The 22569-nt window shown below is 40.9% G+C and overlaps 1 protein-coding gene across 3 annotated transcripts in view; it reads left to right on the plus strand.

Annotated features, from left to right (window-relative positions):
- The window catches only part of amot (angiomotin), a 167060-nt gene that overhangs the window by 41454 nt on the left and 103037 nt on the right, over positions 1-22569 (plus strand). For 2 of the 3 annotated variants that reach the window (XM_080041217.1, XM_080041218.1), the window contains exons 3-4: positions 1126-1186; positions 3847-4786. In XM_080041217.1, coding sequence (XP_079897343.1) covers positions 1126-1186; positions 3847-4786 — 1001 coding nt within the window. The remainder of the gene's footprint in view (positions 1-1125; positions 1187-3846; positions 4787-22569) is intronic. The other variant, XM_080041219.1, reaches the window with a different exon arrangement.

Below are 22569 nucleotides of genomic sequence, written 5' to 3' on the forward strand. Positions count from 1 at the left end.
TTTCAGCAAACAACTAAAGAAAAACATATTAGGGACCTCCAAGACCATATAATATTAACAGAAAAGTGCATAATATGAGACCTTAAATGAAACATATCTTAATTCTATTACTAAAATATATTTATAAAACGGGAGACTAATAATACTTGATTTCTATTCATGCAGATTTGCATGCGTAAAAACTAACTACTTTTAGTGTATACGTATTTGGACAGCTGAGCAAAACAAATCCCAAAAAAGTGTTGCCAACTGAAAATATGTGGTGGCGTAGGTTAAAGCTCCCATATTATACACTTTTCGGTACTATTATACACCATATTATATGGTCTTAGTGGTCCCTAATACGTTTTTCTTTAATTGTTTGCTGAAAAAAACTTTCAGATAATTTATTGTACTATGCTGATGTTCAGCTAATCTCACAATGGCCTATTTTTTAAAAAGAGCTGCAGCTCCCCTCGTAAATATACAATCTTTGAGCTCCCCCCGCCCCCTGTCCGGAAGCGAAGCCAGATACGCCTCGCCCTCTGTCTGTCAGGGCCGTGGACCAATAAGAAATACGGGTGTGGTCTGCACAGTGGAAGCTTCTGGCTTTCCAGTTTTTGAGGTCAGAAACGAGGAGAATTCTGACTGGAGTATATTGGGGAGGAGGGGTGGGGGTTTCAGAAAGGGGGAGAGTGAGAAAAGGAGAGATTGTTATTTATTTTTATATTTTGGCAGTCTCTAGGCACACCGTGGACCCATGGATATGTTGGAACACATTTAAAAAGTGCATTTAGCATAATATGTGACCTTTTAAATTGACAAAATCTGGGGATGAAAAGTTATGCATTGTATCTTATAAAACATCAGAGTTTATTAATGTCTAATCTAAAGATTTGTAAATCTTGAGATTTAAGTTTTCATGTCTTTTACTATATGATTTTTGTGGAAGTCACTTCAGTTTACAAAACGTTTTTGTGCATCTGAATTTGCATTGCTTATTACATTATACTCCATCAATAATTATTTTCTTTACTGTGTTTATGTCTCTTTAGCTTGTAGTCAATTAACCATGTGTTGAATACCACCAAAGCTAACATTTTTACTTTTGTCTTCCTTTTCCTTTGTGATTTTCTTTACTTACAGATGTTTCGGAAAAAAGAATCTTCCTCCTTGAGAATGAGAAGAATAACAGAGAGCGCTAGATGTAGGCTAATAATGTCTTTCTTTTCTTTGTGGAAAAGGTGTATGAATATGAATTTGCTAACATTTACTGTTGTCAGAAGAACCTCCCAAAGATGAAGCTCACACTGCCCTCCAAAACAAAAAGCAGAAACTAAATTACAATAACTTTTTTTTCCACTTTTTTCACAAGACTGAAAAAATATGTTATAAACAGTTTTACAAGATTAAATCTCTTGCTGAATGGGTTACATGTGGGATTTGTATCGTCTTTAGTAGAAGAGAGGTTTGACCTCCAAGGAAAATAACATAATTATTTTATTAGTACAAGATTGAACAAAACACAGTAACACAACAAATACATCCCAAGTGATTTTGAATTTGACAATGCTGGAGGTTCAAATGTAGCCTTTTGTGAATGATGTAGTGTCATACAGTCTCATAAAATTGTGCTGTTAAAACTAAAATGTTCAATATATAGGGCCCTATGATTTCCGCGATAACGAAAACGCGGACGGAATCACGGAATCGGGCAATAAAAACGGAATCTGCTGTTAACACGGAATGTCACGGAATTCGCCATTATTTTGGTTAAATTCAATTTCCAAGGCAAAGGGAAACAACACAGTTGAAATTAAAGCAGAACTAGGGAGGAATTTTGGTTTGGCGACATCTAAAGACTAAAATACTGCCGTGAAAAGTAGAGCCTGGCTGCAGTACCGGTAATGTAACGCACGGCGCCAAACCCCTTTTACAAATCTGTCTATTCAATGTTTACTTATTAATTTATCCATATACGTAACTGTTGCATGTACATAACTGAATTTATTGTTAATAATATGGTCTGTTTATAAATTCGGCATATGATTAAAGCATCTAAAAGCACGTAATCATGTTAAACGTTTACTGTTTTTAAGTTATTAATGCCACTCGGTCCCGCAGATACACAGCACAGGGAGGTCTTATATTCAGCCTTTGCTAAAGGGAGTGTTGTATTATGGAACGGCCGCTGCGGTACGAAATTCCAGTCTCAACACTGTTTCCTACACGCAATTATAACTCTAGCGTCTACAGCCCGTTGTTTTCATGTAGTGTAACTTGTGAAATGTAATACATTATTCAACTGTTGCCGTGATGTCGGCTAACGCTGATGCTAATGATAACTAGCTCTCAGTCGCACAATAGACTGTAGGTTGGTGTTGCACCCCGCTGTTGGGTGAAGCGCTGTCCCACAGGTAAAAGCCATGGACCTATGGTATTTATGTAAAAATAATTATTTAATGTTTAATGTCACTTGAAGCACAAAATTAATGGCTTTATTTTCTGTTATAGCCTACCCAACAAATTTGTTTTTGGTTTTTTAAGCACTAAAAACAGTGCAATGTTGTGATGTATTTTAAATTTAGTCTTATATCAGATTAAATTGTTCGAATATTATTTGTTCGCATTAATTAGACACTCGTTCTGATGACGAAATGAGTGTTAATTGTAAAAAAAATGGAAGTCATGAGATTAAAACGGAATTTGGAAAAAAATAAAACGGATTTCATAGAGCCCTAAATATATGAAATGGGATAATTGCATTTTATTTTTTAGATTTATTCATCTATCTACATACATGCATACATGTACAAGTATATCCACAGGAACAGTTAAAGCCTCTGTAAAGCTGGTTAAAAATTGTAAAAAAAAAAAAAAGAAAAAAATACATACATGATATCAAAGTTGGGTGTCTCAACAAGCTTTTTTTCAAAAATCTGATTGAAAATACATGTTCATAAATATTACAAAACAGTTTACATAACTGATTTTTCAGTTTTGACAGGGTGTGACCTTTTCAAATGGTATCCTTGGCAACAATAATGGTTTATATAACGTGTGATATGTGCAACAAAGAATACTCAAAATACTCATCTTATTGTGTCATTAGAACCAGAGCAAAGCGTGGCTCATCTAAACTGAATTTCTGTAAAGTTGATCAATGCCTCACTCTTTTTAGATGCTTACATGCACTTGCTCCCCCAAATTACATAGAAGGATTTTGTGGATTTGGATTTAGTAGTAGTAGTAGAAAACTTTATTGTCCCCGTGGGGCAGTTGGGTTTGCGGCACAGTCGCACTTCATGACATGACATCAGACAAATGACACAAACAGATAGTCCATTCATCAGACACTGACAGACATAACATGAAGAACATACATTACACACTACAATGCACTATACAACTTTGGACAGGAGCTTTAAGTCATCAAACCACTGTGGTTTTTGTACAATACATGCTACTCTTTGTGTGGCTGCACTGAGACCTTTTCCCTTCATTGTCACAAGAGCCAGGTAAACAATTCTAAGTGGATTGAGTTTTTTTTGGGTTTTGCTGCTGCTTTGGCTACTCTGTTTTTTTTAGAACTTGTTTTTCCTCCATTCTCATCCTGTGTCATATATCAGTGGATCTTTAAATGTCTTTGTGGGGGTTGAAAGGCAGGGATGATGGTGGATTGTCTATGTGCATCTCTGATTTAAATGCTTTCAATCCTTTTTTTTTGTTCTCTCTTGTCCCCTTGTACTTCTGGAATAACTTCCCTCTTTCTGTCACTCTATTTGACACTTGAATTCTCATCCTTTCGGCACACTACTTACTATTTCCTCTTTCAATCACTCCACTCTCTCCTCCTCATCTTATCAGGGAGTATTGAACGTGGGCGGAGTTTGTCCTTCCATGAGGTGCGTGGACAGCGTGAGGCGGAGATGAGGGTTGCAGTAGAGGAGTCGTCCAACAGCAGCAACAGTGTAGCAGGTGGTGGCAGCACCGTCCTGCAGCGCCTCCTGCAGGAGCAGATGAACCGCAATTATGTGCTGCAACAGCAGCAGCAACAACAACAAGGAGCAGGTGGAGGAGGTTACTCAGGACAGGGACAGTTAGGCCTCTCTGATGATCACTCCATGACACCCCACATTGCTCGTCAGGAACCCCAGGGGCAGGAGCTGCAGACAGACAGTGGCATAGAAAAGCTAGCTTCTACCAGAGTTGGAGGAGGTGGAAGCAGCAGTGGAGGTGGTGGGAGCGGCCAAGGGCAGTGCCCAAACCCAGAGGACCTCCCTACATACGAAGAGGCCAAAGTGCAGTCACAATACTTCCGTGGTCACGGCCCTCCTCCTCCTCAGCCGCAGAACAACCAGCCCCAGCAGCCTTCTCTCCCCACCTTCTACGTCACTGGGGGGAATAGCACCAAGGTGCGCACTGAAGGTCGTTCCACGTTGCAGCGAGTCAGTGGTGCAGGGAAGGTGCATCAAGATGATGGGCTAAAGGATCTAAAACAAGGACACGTTCGGTCTCTTAGTGAACGACTCATGCAGCTCTCCCTGGCCACCAGCGGTGTGAAGGCCCATGCTCCTGTAACCAGCGTCACACATTCCCCCTCTCTGCCCCCACCAGGGCCGCTAGGTGACTACTACAAGCCACAGCATCGCGGTCCGCCTCCAGACTACCCTTTTGAAGGAATGGTCTCACCCACCAAGCAGCAGGAGCCTGGAAGCCATTTTTACCTGGAGCAGAGAGGGAGGGAGCACTCGAGGGAGATGCCCCACGTCCGATACCAGCCTCCACCTGAATACGGCTCATTCCGGTAAAGAACACACTCACACACACACACAGCTCTTATCAACACACACGTATACTCATATTGTTTACTGATTAAGTATAATATCATATTAAATATTTAAGGATATACTTTATAGATAATGCTTGAACTGGGAAACGGTATTTAATTGTGTCACTCAAAGTGACGGACCAAGATAATAACGATCAACTTCTGCAGCTTCTTAGAAAATGTTAGGCCCTAGTTTTGGTTTACAGCGCACTTGGGGTTTGGTTCGGTCCCAGCTAGAACGGTAAACTTGATACTTTGTGTCATCTGCTGTTAGACTCAACTTACTCGAGAATTCAATGCCTGAAGGCCTGAATGGATTTGAGACCCATGAATGGATAATATTGCACTATAGCTGCAGGCATGAAAATAAAATGGATAACACTTTTAACTCATAACGTATTGTATTATAAAAATAATTGATACATGATTTTGATGCACTAATCCAGGGTTTTTCCTGGCTCAGAATGGGCCTTTGGGGGGTCAAAACGGGGACCGACTTTTTTGGGGTGTGCAACAATAAAGGCAAAACGTTTGTGTATTTTAAGAGGGGTGTGGGGTTGGGAGAGGGGAGTTACTGTCCAGATAAAGATAATTTCAGTCAGCCTGTCAATCACTGTGTTACCATGGAGCTCACTGACTGATAAAATCACAATAAAGAACCTGTAGATATGAAGTCAAAATAATAATAATGACTACCAATTTAATAATGTAATTGTTTCTAATTGATCTAAACCATGGAAATAGCAAGAAGGTAGGGCTGCTCGATTATGAAAAAAATCCTAACTATGATTATTTTGATTGACATTGTGTAATCACGATTATTCAAGAAAGTTGATAATTGATTTAAGAACATCATGCATTTATTTAACTTTTATCAAGGTTGTTTCTAGTATTAACACCATGACTTTGGACTTTAAACATAGGCCTAATTGAACTGAAAATAAGGAAAATAGAAATAGGCTAAATAAGTGAAACATATTTTTAATAATTGAATAATAAATATGTCAAAATAAAAATAACCCGTTTCAAATGGTATCGATAGGGCACATATTTTGCTAGCAGGAATGTGAGTGCATAATTTATTTATGTCTCAAGGAGCTGGCTGGATATTGTAGCCTACAGCGTTGACTGTTGTGGTGGCAGGAGTCAAGGAGCTTTAAACTCCTGTGTTTTTAATTAATTTATTGCTTGGTCTTTTTTTTCTCTCTCTCTGGCGGTCGCCTATGTCACGTGACTCGCGTGTCCGCGTGTGACATATCTTGCATATTATTTTAATCGGTTGTGAGTCTGAAGTGTTTTCAGACAACAAAATTAGTTTGACCTTTATTCTCGACCATAGGCTGACTTTCTGCCGTCCTCAGAAGTTTTTCAAAACACCCGGCAATGCGCAACATTTCCCTCCTTCTCCGGATCAGCCAAAAACTAAACTATCAGGTGAGGGAGGGGCCAAGCGGAGCGCACGGCTGAAAGGGTTCGCTGCATTTAAAAGCCTGCATGCGTGCGGAACAGTGATAGTTTAATTACGATTATTTTGTTTTCATGATTGAGGGAAGCCCTAATTAAGAAATTAAAATTCAAGTTATTGCCTAGCCCCTCAAGAAGGATGCCTTAAATTGGGCTGAATTTGGAGAGGTTTTAAATGGCTATATTTATTCTCAAATTTTATCATTTTCCTTCGGCGCTAGGTAAATCCTCTTTGGGGGGCGCCGAAAATTTCTGTAATCACTTTTTTAACATGTAACTTTATTGGGATGTGGATTCATGAATCCATACTTTTGCCTAGAAAAACAACCCAACACTACATACAGTATTCCACTCCCTCTGCAAAATTAAATAATGAATTTATTATGCGTATCATTCAAAGAAGAAGTAGCATTAACAAGAGACAACAAGTTCCCACATTTAAATTATCAGTGCAATATTGTACTTAATCTTCTCCAGGAGTAGGATGATATCAGGTCATTCATAGTCTTGCGCAGCCAGACCACATTACACCTAGTAGTATGGTCTGGAAACATGCTATATGTTTCTGAGAGGGGGACAAATGGACTGGCCTGTTTTAATTTCTTTAAAGGTATACTTTTTAACACTTTAAGTAATGTATTAGCTAAAATCACTATCTTCATTCATAAATATGTCCTCATTGATGTAAAATCACCTTTGCCAATAATCTTAATTATCCTCCTGAGCGAAGAATTTCAAATATTAATATTATATTTTGTACATTGAACGGATAAGTCTTATGGAAAAATCCATATTCTTTTGGTCTATGAACGGCCGAGAGGGACATAAAGCGCTACATGGTTGGCTACTAGCAGGCAAACGCGTTCTTGCTCAGAGCCAGTGTTGCCAACTTAGCGATGTTGTCCCTAAATGTAGCGACTTTTCAGACCCCTCTGCTGACTTTCTTCAAAAAAGCGACCAGCTACAAATCAAGCTTCTTTTTCTGGTGTTATTGGTGACTTTTGGAGACTCTGTCACTAAAGCACGTTCTTCTCTACAAGCAGTGGGTGCCTCCGTGGTCGCTCCCCCGTCCCGAAGCAATGACAGGTGGCCAGCTCCTCCCGCGTCCCCTCCAGCACTCCCTCCCAGCTGCTCTAGTGTTCCGTTAGCATCCCTATTAGCCGTTGTAGTTGCAGCTCCCCCCTCCCCCCCCCCCCCTCTTTTACAGTCTATGAGTAGTGCAATTCAAAATGCTATGCAGTGCTTATTGAAACTTTGAGCATGTATGATTACTGTTAAACACATAATTATTCCCAGGCACAAGGGGCAGCGTTTCACATCAGCACCAGCATGTTTATAGTGTAGTCACCAATCCCACAGGCTATAGCTGCTTAGCCTAGCTCACCAGCCTTGCTCACTGATCCATTCATAAAGTGACAAGAGACAAAGTGTCACAAATGTGTTGGTTTAAAGCCCCAACCACAGCGAGTTCTACCAGCATCCAATGCGGAAGTGACAAAAAATGCAGTTCACCGAGTGCCCACTAAGAGGTGGTACCAAAACAGAGCAATTTCTCATTGACTCCCATGTTAAATATGCAGTTTTCATAGCATTATCAAACCTATTTACAGCTTTGTCCAAAAAAAACATTCTAGTCTGTTTGTTTAGGTCATATCTCCATGACAGCACTGAGGGGGGTGACATTTTTTAGGATCACGCTAGTTTTTATTCTATTGGAGGTTAAAATGTATGGGTAATAAGGGGTTGGGCCTCTTGAGTGACAGCTAGCCGCCCGCTAGCCCTCACTTACGCGCCCCACACACATCCTGCGTCTACCTCTGGAGCGCGTCGCCTTACCTTACTGCTGCCTCTCTCGGACTTTTCTCGGACACACATGCAACGTCTCAGCAGCTGCTGCTGCTTGTTGGAAGTTTTATTTTGAAGGGGACACACCAGGAAATGGTGAAACTACAGCGAAAGCTGCCAGTATGAAGTCAATATGACTCTCAGCAGAGTATTTCAAAAATCACTTTACTGATTTATACGGGAGAGAGAGAGGGGGGTGTGGTCGGGGAAGAAGAAGGCCGTAGACACAGATAGAGCAACGGAAAACTGTTGCGCTCATCATGATCTTTTTTTATTTCTTCACTATATTGGATCTCTATATGTGTCATTTATCCAAAAATGAAATGCCAGAACTAATTGAAAATTAGGTTTTGAATCCCTCGGATTTTGATTGCACAATTACATCGTGAAATAAAGGGATTATTTGCGTATACGACTGAGGGATGTTTTCTTTTGAAATAAACACACCGGGTAAACGTGTAACTAGAGTGAATGCTGCTGGTATGACTGTCAGCAGAGTATTTCTCTATCAGTTAAAGCACAGAGACGCGAGAGAGACGCGCTGCTCTCAGAAAAAAATAGGCGAGCCTCCTGAGGTGAAGGGGAGCGGCGCTGCAGACGTGCCTCCGACGCGCCTCAGCAGTGCGTCTGAGGTTGGATGTGTGCTCGCTCTACGTTGATTTCACAGTCTGTGACCAAAAGTCAGACGCAGACGCGAGGTAGACGCGCAGTAGAGGTAGGATGTGTGTGGGGCGCGTTAGCCTCGGAGGTATACGTTAGCTAGATGGGCGTATCTCCCTGCCCCCGATGTCATCAATGCCCTTTTTCAGTAAGAGGAAGTGAGGCAAGTAAAAATCTGACAAGATGGCGTTGCGCATAGGCCAGGACGATTGGATGCAGTTGGAATAACTGAGAGCAGCCCGGATGCTACATCCATATTATATACTATCTATGGTTGATTCACACTACAAGTTAGCAACGCAGCGCTGTAGACGCCACTGTGAATGGGTGACATAAATCTAGAGGAGGACAATAAAAAAAATCAGGAGAAGGTGGCAAGGCAGCGTATTCACAGCTTCTTACTAATCCCAGGCTAGAAGAGTGATGATTCTTATTCATAATACTGTCCCATTTCAAGTGAAAAACGTTATGAAATATAGAGGGGGAAGATATTTCATAGTCCAAGGCTCTTTGTTATCAGTAATTTTAAGGTGTTGCTGTCACAGGTCTGTGGTGAGGGTTTATAGTCCGTGATGGTCTGGATACCACGCCACAGGCTCCTGCTGTCTCTGAAGTGGTTGGTTATTTTTCAGGTGTAGCTGCTTTTGGCTTTCCTGATGCCACAGGACAGGTTGGCCCTCGCTGTTCTCAGGCCGGCTTCAAAGATTCAATCACACAACAGGTGTAGAACAGTTATAAACTTTTGTATTAAAGAATTGAATCTGCTAGACATATGGAGAAAATTTTAATCACAAGCTAAAGCCTACTCTTGTCACTCAACACATTTCAGACATACTCTTGAATTGGTTATTTTTTAATCTCCTGAGAACTGCGGTCCAAAATTAATAACTATTACTATGGTAATAAAGTGGTTTCAGATCATGCACCATGTTTCTTAGACCCCATTTCCACTTGTCTTTAACATCTGATTTTTATGATCTGATCATGTCTGGACAGCTCTAACTACAAGTGGAAACACTCTCAGGAGGCATTGAGATCGGATCACAAAAACCACATTCGGAGGTGGTTTACGTCGCTTGTGTCCGCATTCAAATGGTAGTGGAAACAGCAATGTGACTCTTGTCCACATTAGGGACCTCCTACTCAACTGCCACCCCCTGCCTGAGCTGAAATACGTTGAAAATTCATGCAGCTTTTATAGAAGCCTCATGAACGTTAGTTGCATCCGCCAGTATTGCAAATGACAAGCTTTCTGTCCTCTCTTTTCATTTCACTGCGTAAATCTGAAAACACGGAAATCGCTGCTATTGACTGGTTCGCTGCAGGGCAGCGACTTCCTGTTCTTATCTGCTTAAAAATAAAAGTCAACTTGCGTTTGGCTTTCTCGTCCAAACAACTAAACGTTAGGCTCTAGCACGTTACCGTTGCCAGGTACCGGTAGATCCATAGACTACAATATGTAGTGAAGTCGGAAATATCCGAGTTTCCAGTACAACTGGAACGCACCGTCAGAAGCCGGCTCATGACATACGTCCCGACTAAACGTTATTCGATTGGTTGGCTGATCCAGAGTGGCACTGGGCAGATCCAATAGTTTTAAACTTCAACAGACACCCGCCTCCAAGTGAGTGAACGTTTGCCAAATAGAGCAGTTCCAGACCTTCTGTACAAATTAAATGAAGTATGATGGTCTGGTTGGACCAGGCTAGTCTTTTGATGAGTTGAGGTCTAAATTTAATCTTGATAGAAAATAGGGCCCTATGAAATCCGTTTTATTTTTTTCCAAATTCCGTTTTATTTTTTAACAAATTCAGTTTTTTCCATTTTAATCTCATGACTTCCGTTTTTTGACAATTAACACTCATTTAATCATCAAAACGAGTGTCTAATTAATGCGAGTAAATAATATTCTAACAATTTAATCAGATATAAGACAACATTTTAAATACGTCACAACATTGCACTGTTTTTTTTTTTTTTTGTAATTTATTTTTTATTGATTTTTGGTGTCAAAACATTTCAACATCATTCATCACAGCTTCTGTGTGTGCTCTCCATGACATAAATAGTACGTTTGAAAAATTATCTCAAAAGTACACACATACCGACACAATACATAAAATAAATACAAGTAAAAGGAACAGTAGAACAGTTGGGGAGTAGTCTGTTTGTTTGTAAATTGACTAATGTTCTGTGAAAACAAAATCAGGCCTTTGGGGCGTTACAAAGTGAATCCACTTTTTAAAGTGTGAGGTAAATTGCTCTGATTTATGATTGACAAATGCTGTGATCTTTTCCATCTTGTAAATGTCCATTGTGATGTCCATCCATCCATTTAGAGTTGGGCTCTCCTGTGATAACCACTTCCTGGTTAAAGACTTTTTAGCTGCAACCAACAAAATGTTCAATAAATATTTGTCCTTTTTCAACCAGGCCATGGGTAAATTCCCAAAGTACATAGTCTTGATTTCTAAGGGCAGAACATCTTTGAAAATGTCTTGTAGGGCATTGTGTATCTCCTTCCAGTAGTCTGCGATAATCGGGCAGTCCCAAAAAACGTGGAAGTGATTTGCGTGCTGGTTACCGCAGTTCCTCCAACATATAGGAGGTGTTCCATCATAATGGGATTTCTGAGAGGGTGTTATAAAGTATCTAATCAAGTTCTTCCAGTTATATTCCCTCCATTTCTGTGAACTAGTACATTTCCAATGAAACCTCCACATTATTGTCCATTCCTCTTCAGATATATTCACCCCACCTTCTTGTTCCCATTTTTGCCTAATGTATAAAGTTGAATGTGTTTTAAGATTTGACAGCATTTTGTACGCACATGAAATTATTCTCCCATTTACATCAGAGTTATATGCTTTCCTAAACATGTCTATCAAGTTAACATTTATCTCCAACACATTTTTCATCTTCATATTGACATAATGCCGCATTTGCAGATACCGATAGAAATCCTGTTTTTCCAAAAGGTATTTCTCTTTGAGTGAATCAAAACTGAGCATTGTTCCTCCTTTCATTACTTTACATAAAGCTGTTAATCCCATATGTGTCCAGTCCTTAAATCTACTGTCTAATTGGTTAGGAATGAAGTCTGAGTCATATGCACACCATTTAAGAAACATAATATCTCCTTCTAATTTATATTCTTTTATGATAGTTTTCCACATTTTTAGAGTACATTTCACCCAAGGATTCTCAATACTGTTAATGTAATTTTGTAGATTATTGTCTGCTATAATTGCTTGTATTGGGGTGGAACACATTTTCTCTTCAATAGATTTCCATTGAGCATTATATTTTGGGTTGCACCAATATATAATAGTTCTTATCTGTGTTGCCAGGTAATAGTCTCTGAGAGAGGGCAAACCCCATCCCCCTTTGTCTTTTGTCAGTTGTAGAGTTTTGAGACGGACCCTTGGTCTTTTACTTTGCCATATATATCTTGACAGCATTTTTTCCCACTCGTTGAATTGGATTTGATTGATCTCAATTGGTAGGGTCTGAAAAAGTTACAATAATCGAGGTAATATACTCATTTTAATAGATTCAATTCTTGAAGATAGGCCAAAGAAAGGGATTAGGTTCCATCTTGCTATATCTTCCTTAATTTTTTTCTGTACTGGTAGGTAATTACATTCTAATAATTTTGTAAGATCTATGGGTATGTTAATCCCCAAATACCTGATGGATTTTGTTTGTCATATCAATGGGTATTTCTTCTTAATATCTTCAGGTGGGCTGTAATTATATGAAAGTAATTGGGTCTTACTTATGTTAACCTTGTATCCCGACAATTTACCATATTGTTCAAATGATTCCATCAATTTAGGTAAAGTGTTTGTCGGCTGCCCCAAAAAAACACAAAATATCATCCGCATAACAGGCCAATTTATACTCTGTCTCTTTAATAGAAATTCCCCTTGTATCTTTATTTTGTCTAATATGTTGAGCCAGTGGTTCTAAATATAGAGCGAAAAGTAAAGGTGACCATGCACAGCCCTGTCTGGTGCCTCTTTCGAGGGTAAAACTGTTAGTTAAATATCCATTGACTTTAATTCTGGCCGTAGGATTGTTATACAGTGTTGTATAGTTTTTATAATTGTATCATGAAGGCCAAACCTGTGTAACACTCTGTAAAGAAAAACCCAATTAACTGAATCAAATGCTTTTTCAGCGTCAACACTTATTATTATTGCCTCAGTCTTATTTTCTTTGTATATAATCTATGATGTGTAATGTCTTTCTTATATTGTCTTGCGTTTGGCGTTGCTGTATAAAACCTGTCTGGTCATTATGGATCAATGTCGGTAGGAACTCTTCTAATCGTCTTGCCATGATCGAGGTAAATAATCTGTAGTCCACGTTAAGAACAGATATTGGTCGATATGACCCACAATCCATCTTATCTTTGCCTTCTTTTGGTATAGCCGATATGATTGCCTCCTTCCAGCTGGGTGGCGTTTGCGCCTTTTTTAAAGCCCAGTTCAGTGTGGGAAGTATAATAGGTGTTAATTCCTCTTTAAATTCCTTATACCACTCGGCTGTATAGCCGTCTGATCCTGGCGATTTATTTGATTTAAGTCTACTAATCACATTTTTGAATTCCCCTTGTGTTATATCAGCAGTCATTATTTCATTTTAGATAGATAGATAGATAGACACTTTATTGATCCCTTGGGAGTGTTCCTTCAGGGAAATTCAAAAATCCAGCAGCAGCTGTAGTACATGCAACAAGACACAAGCAAGTCACTAAAATGCATCAATATACATGGTAAAAAAGTAAAATACAGATTTATATTTATAAATACATTTTAAAAAGAAGCAGCAGCAGCAGATGTTAGCAACAGTTATTCATTTATATCTCTGTTTGACCTTAGTGTGTAGTAATAAATAAATAAATAGATTATGCAAGCTGTTGCGGTTATGTTCCATCAGCCACCCCCCTCCTCCCTCCATGTGTGGAGTTGTGGAGTATGATGGCACGATGGACAAATGAGTTTTTTAGTCTGTTGGTTCTGCATCTGGGGAGGAGCAGCCTGTCACTGAAGGAGCTTCTCTGGTTGCTGATGACAGTGTGCAGAGGGTGGCCGGTGTCCTCCAGGATGGCCAGAAGTTTCCTTGCGGTTCTCTTCTCTGCCACTGTCACCAGACCATCCAGCTTCATGCCGACCACAGAGCCGGCCCGCCTGATGAGCTTGTCCAGCCTGGAGGAGTCCCTCTTGGTTGCGCTGCCTCCCCAACACACCACAGCGTAAAAGAGGATGCTGGCGACCACCGACTGATAAAACATAAGCAGAAGTTTGCTGCAGATGTTTGTTCTTCGTTTAATGTGGGTAAATCTAAAGAATTTAGAAAATTGTCAATTTGGGCTATATTTCCTCCTGGGACATTAGAGTATAATGTTTTGTAAAACACCTCAAAAGCTTCCTGAATTTCACTTAATTTATTTAGTATTATTTTTGTTCTCGGATTTCTAATTCTATGAATTGTATTTTCTGCAATTTTTTTCTTCAATTTCCAGGCCAATATCTTCATAGATTTAGATCCACTTTCATAGTATCTCTGTTTCAAGAACATTAGATTTTTTTTAATTGCTTGTGTAGCTAAATCATTGATTTTGTTCCTAATTTTTTTAATATCCTCCAATATCTTTTGCTCAGAGTGTAATTTATGTTTTCTTTCTAGTTCCTTCAATTTGTTTTGCAATTCTTAATTTTTTTCATTCCTCATTTTCTTCTTGTGTGATGAAAAAGCTATAATTCTCCCTCTTAATACAGCCTTTAAGGCATCCCATAGAATGGGAGGTGTGACCTCATCATTATCATTAGACTCTAAGTAGAGGCTTATTTCTCTCTTAATTTGTTCCTTAAATTTAGAATCATTGAGCAGACTTGAATTAAATTTCCACGTGGTATTCTTTGGTTGCAGGTTTAAGTCAACATAAAAGTAGATAGGTGCATGATCACTTAGATCTATCGTCCCAATTCCACAGTCATTCATTACGTCCTTATCTTTTCCAAATGTTATAAAATAATCTATTCTTGAATACGAGGAGTGTGGAGCAGAGTAATGTGTATAATCTCTCCTGTTAGGGAAAAGGTTTCTCCATATGTCGATTAGACCCACCTCCTCAAAAAGTGTATTTACTTTTTTATGTAGGGATTTTTTTCCAAGGTTTTTTTTTACTTGAGCTATCCAAGCCAGGTTGTAGATGTATGTTTAAATCTCCCCCGCAGACCAGAAGTCCCACTGTTTCTGTTGCCATAATATTAGTGACTTTTTTAAAGAAGCCAACATCACTTCCAGGGGGCGCATATATATTTAATAAAGTTATTGGTCGCCCATCTATATTTCCTCTTACTAAAATATATCTACCCTCTTTATCTCCCATTTCAAATACCTTTTCAAAATTCAGCCTGTTAGAAATAAGGATAGCAACTCCTCTCCTATGTCCTGATTTATATGATGAGAAAAACAAATTGGTGAAGCCCATTCTCTTAAGTTTTCCATGTTCATTGTCGCTTAAAGCGGCTACGAGTAACATTTAAATATCTTTTAAACAGCCTCATGTTTCCTCTGATAATCATAAATTACCTTTAACAGCAAACGAGACCATCAGTGCAAAGAAAGACGTTTTTAAATAGTTTTTATTACTGCTTTTGGTCTGGTCGCACACCCAGTCCGATTTTCGGTTCGCTCGTGCAGGCTCTATGGACACATATCCATATTGGTCGCAGATTTCAGTGTGGCGCAGCAACGTGATTTGAGAAGCCTATCCCTCCAGGCAGAGCCGGAGTGGGGCTCATTTTCAGCCCTGGAGTTTCATGCCTCAAACCGGCCCATTTTAGTTCACGACCAACATTATTAATATAATGTAATAACAACCTTATGTACGTCTGCAAAAGTGCACTGTTCTCTGCACCCTTGTAATTCTGTGTTTTTAGACTGTGTGGACTCAAATGCTCCTGTGTAGCCTAGCCTATAGGTGCCTGCCATGGTGCTACTATGTGCAGTAGGAGTGTGCAGAGACGTCATTATCTGTATCTGTTCAACAAACACAATTATCTGTATCTGTATTAGGATATGAAACCGGAAGTGGGCTGGGCTTATGTCTGAATATTTTTTCACCAACAATTATTGTCCCTTCAGAGCCTCAAATTGATTTAATATTGGCATATTATTAATAATGAGATAGGCCTATGTTCCTCATACTGAACTGTCTGAGCCACGTTTGACTGGGGGACATTGAACATTCAGAGTCTGAAACAGTAGGCCTATTACATCACAGTAAATCATAAACTTGCGCACTCTTTTTATTTTTAACTAAACTAAGTTGTAAGATTTATTTTGCCCGTTTATTTCCCTCTTCTCTCTCACTCTCTCTCTCCCTCTGTCTCTCTATAGACCTATCTCTGTCGCGCTATCTCTCTCCCTATCTTTTTTAATTTCTAACTTAGTTCAATGAATAATTACTTTGGACTAGGAAACAGCGTTTTATAATCTAGTGATGTAAGTGATCAACGCACAAAAACTAAACTTTGTTTGAGCAAATCTCTTACTTATAAACAGATTGTATGAACTAAACAGGCAAAGTCTTTGCAGATCAAATATTTAAAGATCGATTTTATTAAATGAATTACACGGCCCGTTGCCATTAGAGAGACGCGGTTCACGTTCAGAGATTTGAAATAAATTAAAGTCGGGAGGGACTGAAGGTGAGTCGGGGTCAGAAACTTCCAGCGGAATGGAGAGAGACCGCGGCTCACGGGGCCATGCATAAATGCAGCCGGTCTTTCTCTTCTAAGCCACGGCAGCGGAGATGAACAGCTGATAGGTGCGACTCAAGTTAAGGCAGAACGCGCTGCGTCAATTTAGTGCATGATAGGCAAAATAAATATAGTTGTTTCCCGAATAATTCGGGAAGTAAAAATATTCGGATCGATCTCATTATCCGTGCTCATCCGAATAAATGTTCGGATTCGGGCTCATCCCAGTGCAGCCGACGCTCCAGTCGCCATTGTCCCGAGCATAGGCCTACATTGAAAATAAATGACTGGGGGCTGGCACTAACTTATGAAGCCTTTGGTATGAGCGCAGAATTACAAGTTATCTTCTTTCACCGCGTAGTCCGACATGGAAGACATGCTGCTAGTGAGAGACACGCAGCAGGGCTAGGAGGCCCTAGTTCCTGTTTCTGCTTCAAAATAAAAGTCATCTCACATTACGCCAGTTAGATGCTTTTAATGTGAAACTGAAGCTGTAGGAAATGGTCAGTTTCCATTAGCAGTAACTTAACTGCGGACTAATAATATGATTTTTAATGCACCAATAGGTATAATGATATTTTAACCCAGTGCCATGACTGGGCCGGCCCTCGCAGCCCAAAAACCAGAGCGGCCCACCGGGAATGCTCCCGGTTCTCCCGATTAGCCACTCCGGGCCTGCCTCCAGGTGAGGGAAGGAGAGCGGGAGCCTTGTTTGAGACAGTTATTTGTCGTCATAATGACTGATAACGGGGCTGAACCATCAAAGAAAAAAATGAAAAATTAAGAAAAGCTAAAAGGGAGAGTGATATAGGCTATGGACGGGACGAGGGCGTTGCCAAGCAACGTGTATACAATTTCACGAGAGCGAAACTAGACTGCAGTGTTTACTCCTAAATGAATGAGCGGTTGGTACTAACACAAAGTTTGCTTTGCTTCACCATCATCAGATAACCATTATCTGAAATAGTCATTATTTACATCAACAACACAAACACATTACCTCATCGTGATCCATACTAACTGCCGTCTCTCGTTCATTCACTTTCTGTGAGGACCTTAATATCTATGGTGAGGACTCGTCTTTCAGCTCCGTGAGAGAGAGTAGTTAGGTGACACTGCTGAATCAACTCATTGCAATCAGGTGTGTGTGGCAGTGACTGGCATTAGTTGATGTGTCAAAACCACTCTCACGGAGCCGAAAAGAGTCCTCACACTTTCAACACACGGACATGCACTATATTGCGCCCTTCTCAGTTCACACTCGCGCGCCTGGCACGCGCAAGAAAACAGCTTTGCGACAGCGGGCGTCGTAAAAATACTACCGCTTTTGTCCAAAGGGGACGCCAACGTGCCATCTTACTCGTAGTGGCTTTAAATGAGTTTCCTGAAGATATACTATGTGGGCTTTCTTCATTTTAGATAGAATTTTACTACGCTTAATTGGATTCAAAAGCCCATTAATATTATTTGAGATGAATTTCACTTTGCACCTTGACATACGTATTTATCTGTCTATGTAACATTAATATCCACAAAACAAAATTTAGCAGATCTACTCCCTGAACAATCAGAACATATAAACACATATGAACAAAACAATAAAACAAGTGTGGTTCCAAGGTTGGGGTCTCTTGTAAGTGACCCTGAGCTAAGCTGAAAATAAAGCTTAGCTGTGGGGGAAGGCCTCTTCTACCTGTAGGCTGAGGGCCCCCACTGCAGCATCTGTCCATTGCCCAAAAAGAAAAAAAAGTATCTGTGTCACTCCCATGTATATATTCTCAGTCAAATAGGGAGGAAAGAATGGATGTGAAAGTAATGATAAAAATAAAAAAAGTCACATCTTGATCCCTGTATTTTTTGCGAATTGAACCCAGCACTGTTTAAACTCAAGAGACTGTTTAGCTCACCACGTTACTCATAACTTATAGCTCTTCTCCTGTGGGGGACGAGCCTTGTCTCCTGAAGGCATGTCGTTTCTCCCTGATGTTCCGCTCTCGCTCCTCTCCTGTCCCCCTCTGCCTCGCTCCCACCGCGTCCCAGGCGGAGCGGGACAGCTGCTCAGCCAGGCTCTCCCTAGGTGTGATGACGGTGACGGGCAGTCCTCTGTCTTTCATGTCCTTGGTGGCCTCCATCGCTGTCTGGTATAGCCTCGTCTCGTCTTCGTAGAACACTCGTAGTTTAGCAAGGAACGGGGTCTGGAAGCGGATATTCCTCTGCTTTAACTTTTGCTCGTCTTGGCGCCACCCCCAGTGGCACTTTCTGGTTACTACAGTTGTAGGTCACTTCCTTATTGGATGCCGGTAAAAATCGCTGAGGTTGGGGCTTGCTCACAACTCGGGGGGGAATAAATAAAGAAGCGGCTGGTTTGACCAAGCCAAAATGAGAGACCGCTGGCTTGATCACAGTTGTTCCACATGTTGTGCCTACAGCAGTGCTAAAAAGTACAATAGAAACCTATGAGGAAAAGTGAGGCCTACCTCCCCTTTTCAAAGCCTGATAAGGAACTCTTGGGGCCTACATGGGTAAAATAAAGCCTGGATTTGAGTTGTCTGGAGGCAAAACCCCCAGAACAAGGGGTCATAAAACTAAGGGACCCAGCCCTAGTTTCATCACACCTGATAAGGTTTTGTACCCCCATTGGCTGAGATCTTCCAGTCAACCATGTGACCTTGCAATGATAAAACCAGCAAGCACCCCAAAAACTGAGCCTTTCGCAGTGGAGCCATCCACAAAGCGGGTGTTTGCAAACTTTAAACTGAGCTCACAGACTGCTTGCCTGCAGTCTTTACCTTCCCGGATCCGAAGGAAGTTTCACCAAGGAAACTTCATACTACCGCGGCTGCTGAAACTCAGCCGCGCTTTCCTCCCTACCAGCCGGAGAAGAAGCCCAGCGTCCCTGAACGCAACAGACAGTAAACTGCCTCGCCGCCTCCGCAAAAGACGCACGTGCCCCTACCGGAGCAAGCCAGCTGTCCGCAACGGGCCCCGTCTTTCCCCCAAGAAGCAAGATCGCTCCTCCACCGGCATAACAAGCAGGACCCACCTCTAAACCTGCCGTGTGGACCATAGGATCCTATCCTACACATCGCTTCTCATCACCGTCGGAGACGGTTCACAGTAGGCATTTGTCTGGGCTATAAATTAGGCTATAGATATCTATTTAGGTATACATTAAAGCGGCAACGAGTAACATTTAAATATCTTTTAAACAGCCTCATGTTTCCTCTCATAATCATAAATTACCTTTAACAGCAAACGAGACCATCAGTGCAAAGAAAGACGTTTTTATATAGTTTTTATTACTGCATTTGATCTGGTCGTACACCCAGTCCGATTTTCGGTTCACGCGTGCATGCTCTATGGTCACATATCCGTATTGGTCGCAGATTTCAGTGTGGCGCAGGAACGTGAATTGAGAAGCCTATGGCTCTAGGTGAGGGAAGGGGAGCGGGAGCCTTGTTTGAGACAGTTGTTTGTAGTCATAATGACTGATAACGGGGCTGAACCATCAAAGAAAAAAAATAAAATGCAATGAATAAAAGCTAGAAGGGAGAGTGATAGGCGGGCGGGAGGGCGTTGCCAAGCAACGTATACACAATTTCACGGAGCGAACCTAGACTGCAGTGTTTACTCCTAAATGAATGAGCGGTAGCCTACTAAAACACAGTTTACTTTGCCTCACCAGCATCATCAGATGACCATTATTCATCTGAAATAGTCATTATTTACAACAACACAAACACATTACCTCATCGTGATCCATAGACTACTAACTAACTGCCATCTCACGGACACGGACTCGTTCAGCTACGTGAGAGGTGACAATGCATCAACTCATTGCAATCAGGTGTGTTTAGCACTTACTGGCATTAGTTGAAGCTGTGTCACTAACCACTCTCTGGAAGCCGAAAAGAGTCCGGTGCCCTCACACTTTCAACACACGGACACGCACCATATTGCTTCCTGATTATTTGAATCTTGGACTCCCAGCACGAGCTAGAAAACAGCTGGCGTCGTAAAAATACTACCGCTTTTGTTCAAAGGTGTCGCCAACGTGCCGACTTACTCGTAGTGGCTTTAAGTTAAAGCCACTACGAGTAAGTCGGCACGTTGGCGACACCTTTGAACAAAAGCGGTAGTATTATTACGACGCCAGCTGTCGTGAAGCTGTTTTCTAGCTCGTGCAGGGCGTTCAGATTCAAATAATCAGGAAGCAATATGGTGCGTGTCCGTGTGTTGAAAGCAAAGTGTGAGGGCACCGGACTCTTTTCGGCTCCGTGAGTCTATGGGTGACACAGCATCAACTAATTCCAGTAAGTGCTAAACACACCTGATTGCAATGAGTTGATGCATTGTCACCTCTCACGGAGCTGAACGAGTCCGTGTCCCCACACAAAGCGAATGAACGAGAGATGGCAGTTAGTTAGAATGGATCACGATGAGGTAATGTGTTTATGTTGTAAATAATGACTATTTCAGATGAATAATGGTCATCTGATGATGCTGGTGAGGCAAAGTAAACTTTGTTTTAGTAGGCTACCGCTCATTCATTTAGGAGTAAACACTGCAGTCTACGTTCGCTGCGTGAAATTGTGTATACGTTGCTTGGCAACGCCCTCCCGCCCGACTATCGCTCTCCCTTTTCGCTTTTCTTCATTGCATTTTCTTTTTTTTCTTTTATGGTTCAGCCCCGTTATCAGTCATTATGACGACAAACAACTGTCTCAAACAAGGCTCCCGCTCCCCTTCCCTCACCTGGAGGGATAGGCTTCTCAAATCGCGTAACTGCGCCACACTGAAATCTGTGACCAATACGGATATGTGACCATAGAGCATGCACGCGTGAACCGAAAATCGGACTGGGTGTACGACCAGATCAAATGCAGTAATAAAAACTATATAAAAACGTCTTTCTTTGCACTGATGGTCTCGTTTGCTGTTAAAGGTAATTTATGATTATGAGAGGAAACATGAGGCTGTTTAAAAGATATTTAAAAGTTACTCGTTGCCGCTTTAAGGTTAAGGTACCGACTGACGAGTCGTTTTTCCCTTGTTAAATGTGATTCTGACAGCATTATTTTCATAATAATTGCCTAACTGCTCACTGTGGTTTTTCCTCCCGCTTTCCGGGAGATATTTGATAGTTGTGATTGTCGCTATGTGCCAGAACAGCTGTTCCCCTCTGATATCTCCAAAGCAGCATCAGTCTTGTGAGACCACTCACAGATTGAATGACTGTAGGCTATAAATCAAGGTGAACAACTAACTGTGCACTTTCTGTGGCGAGCTTTTACTTGATCTCCTCTTTCTTTCTCTCTCTTTATTCAAACTCTGTACATCCGCACACCAACACATATTCTTACATTTGCGTCGCGATTGTTAAGCATATGAGCGTTGACTTCTGTGGTTTCCAAAGTTAAATTGAGTGGGTCGCGAGCGCTGACCCCCTTCACGTGACTTTAACGTCACACGTCACAGTTAGGACGTCTCCGCCACGTGATTGCGTCGCCATCGGTGACCCCCTTCACGTGACGAAAACGTCACAAGCTGTCCGCCATTTTTTGGCTTTGGGCGGTGTCCACCCCCCCTTTCTTTTTGACACACACACACATACAGTGGTACTGTACTATAGCCTGTGGGTTTGATTCTAAACTGTTCTTATTATTGCTTGTGCTATGTCTGCTTTCTTAAATTAGATTAGTTAATGGTTATTGACTTATGTGTATCGTTTTAATCAACTTGTCTAAGTAAATAAACCCTTACATTTGGATTTTAAGAAGCAGTGTCTGTGATATTTGTGTCTTGTATTTCACTAATTGCTGGTAAATAAGGTCTATGCTCGAATATTCACTCCTTCATTATCTTAAATGTACATTGTAACCAACTTTGACATTCTCAAGATAAATCCCTTTAACATTATGAGACTGTTTTTCTGATTTGATTCAAAGTTCCCTTTTTCAAAGGGTGGTGCTCCGTAGGTATTAATAAGTAATTTGATTAGCTTGACTAATTTAA

Source organism: Ammodytes marinus (assembly GCF_949987685.1).
Source record: "Ammodytes marinus genome assembly, chromosome: 14".
NCBI lineage: Eukaryota > Metazoa > Chordata > Actinopteri > Uranoscopiformes > Ammodytidae > Ammodytes > Ammodytes marinus.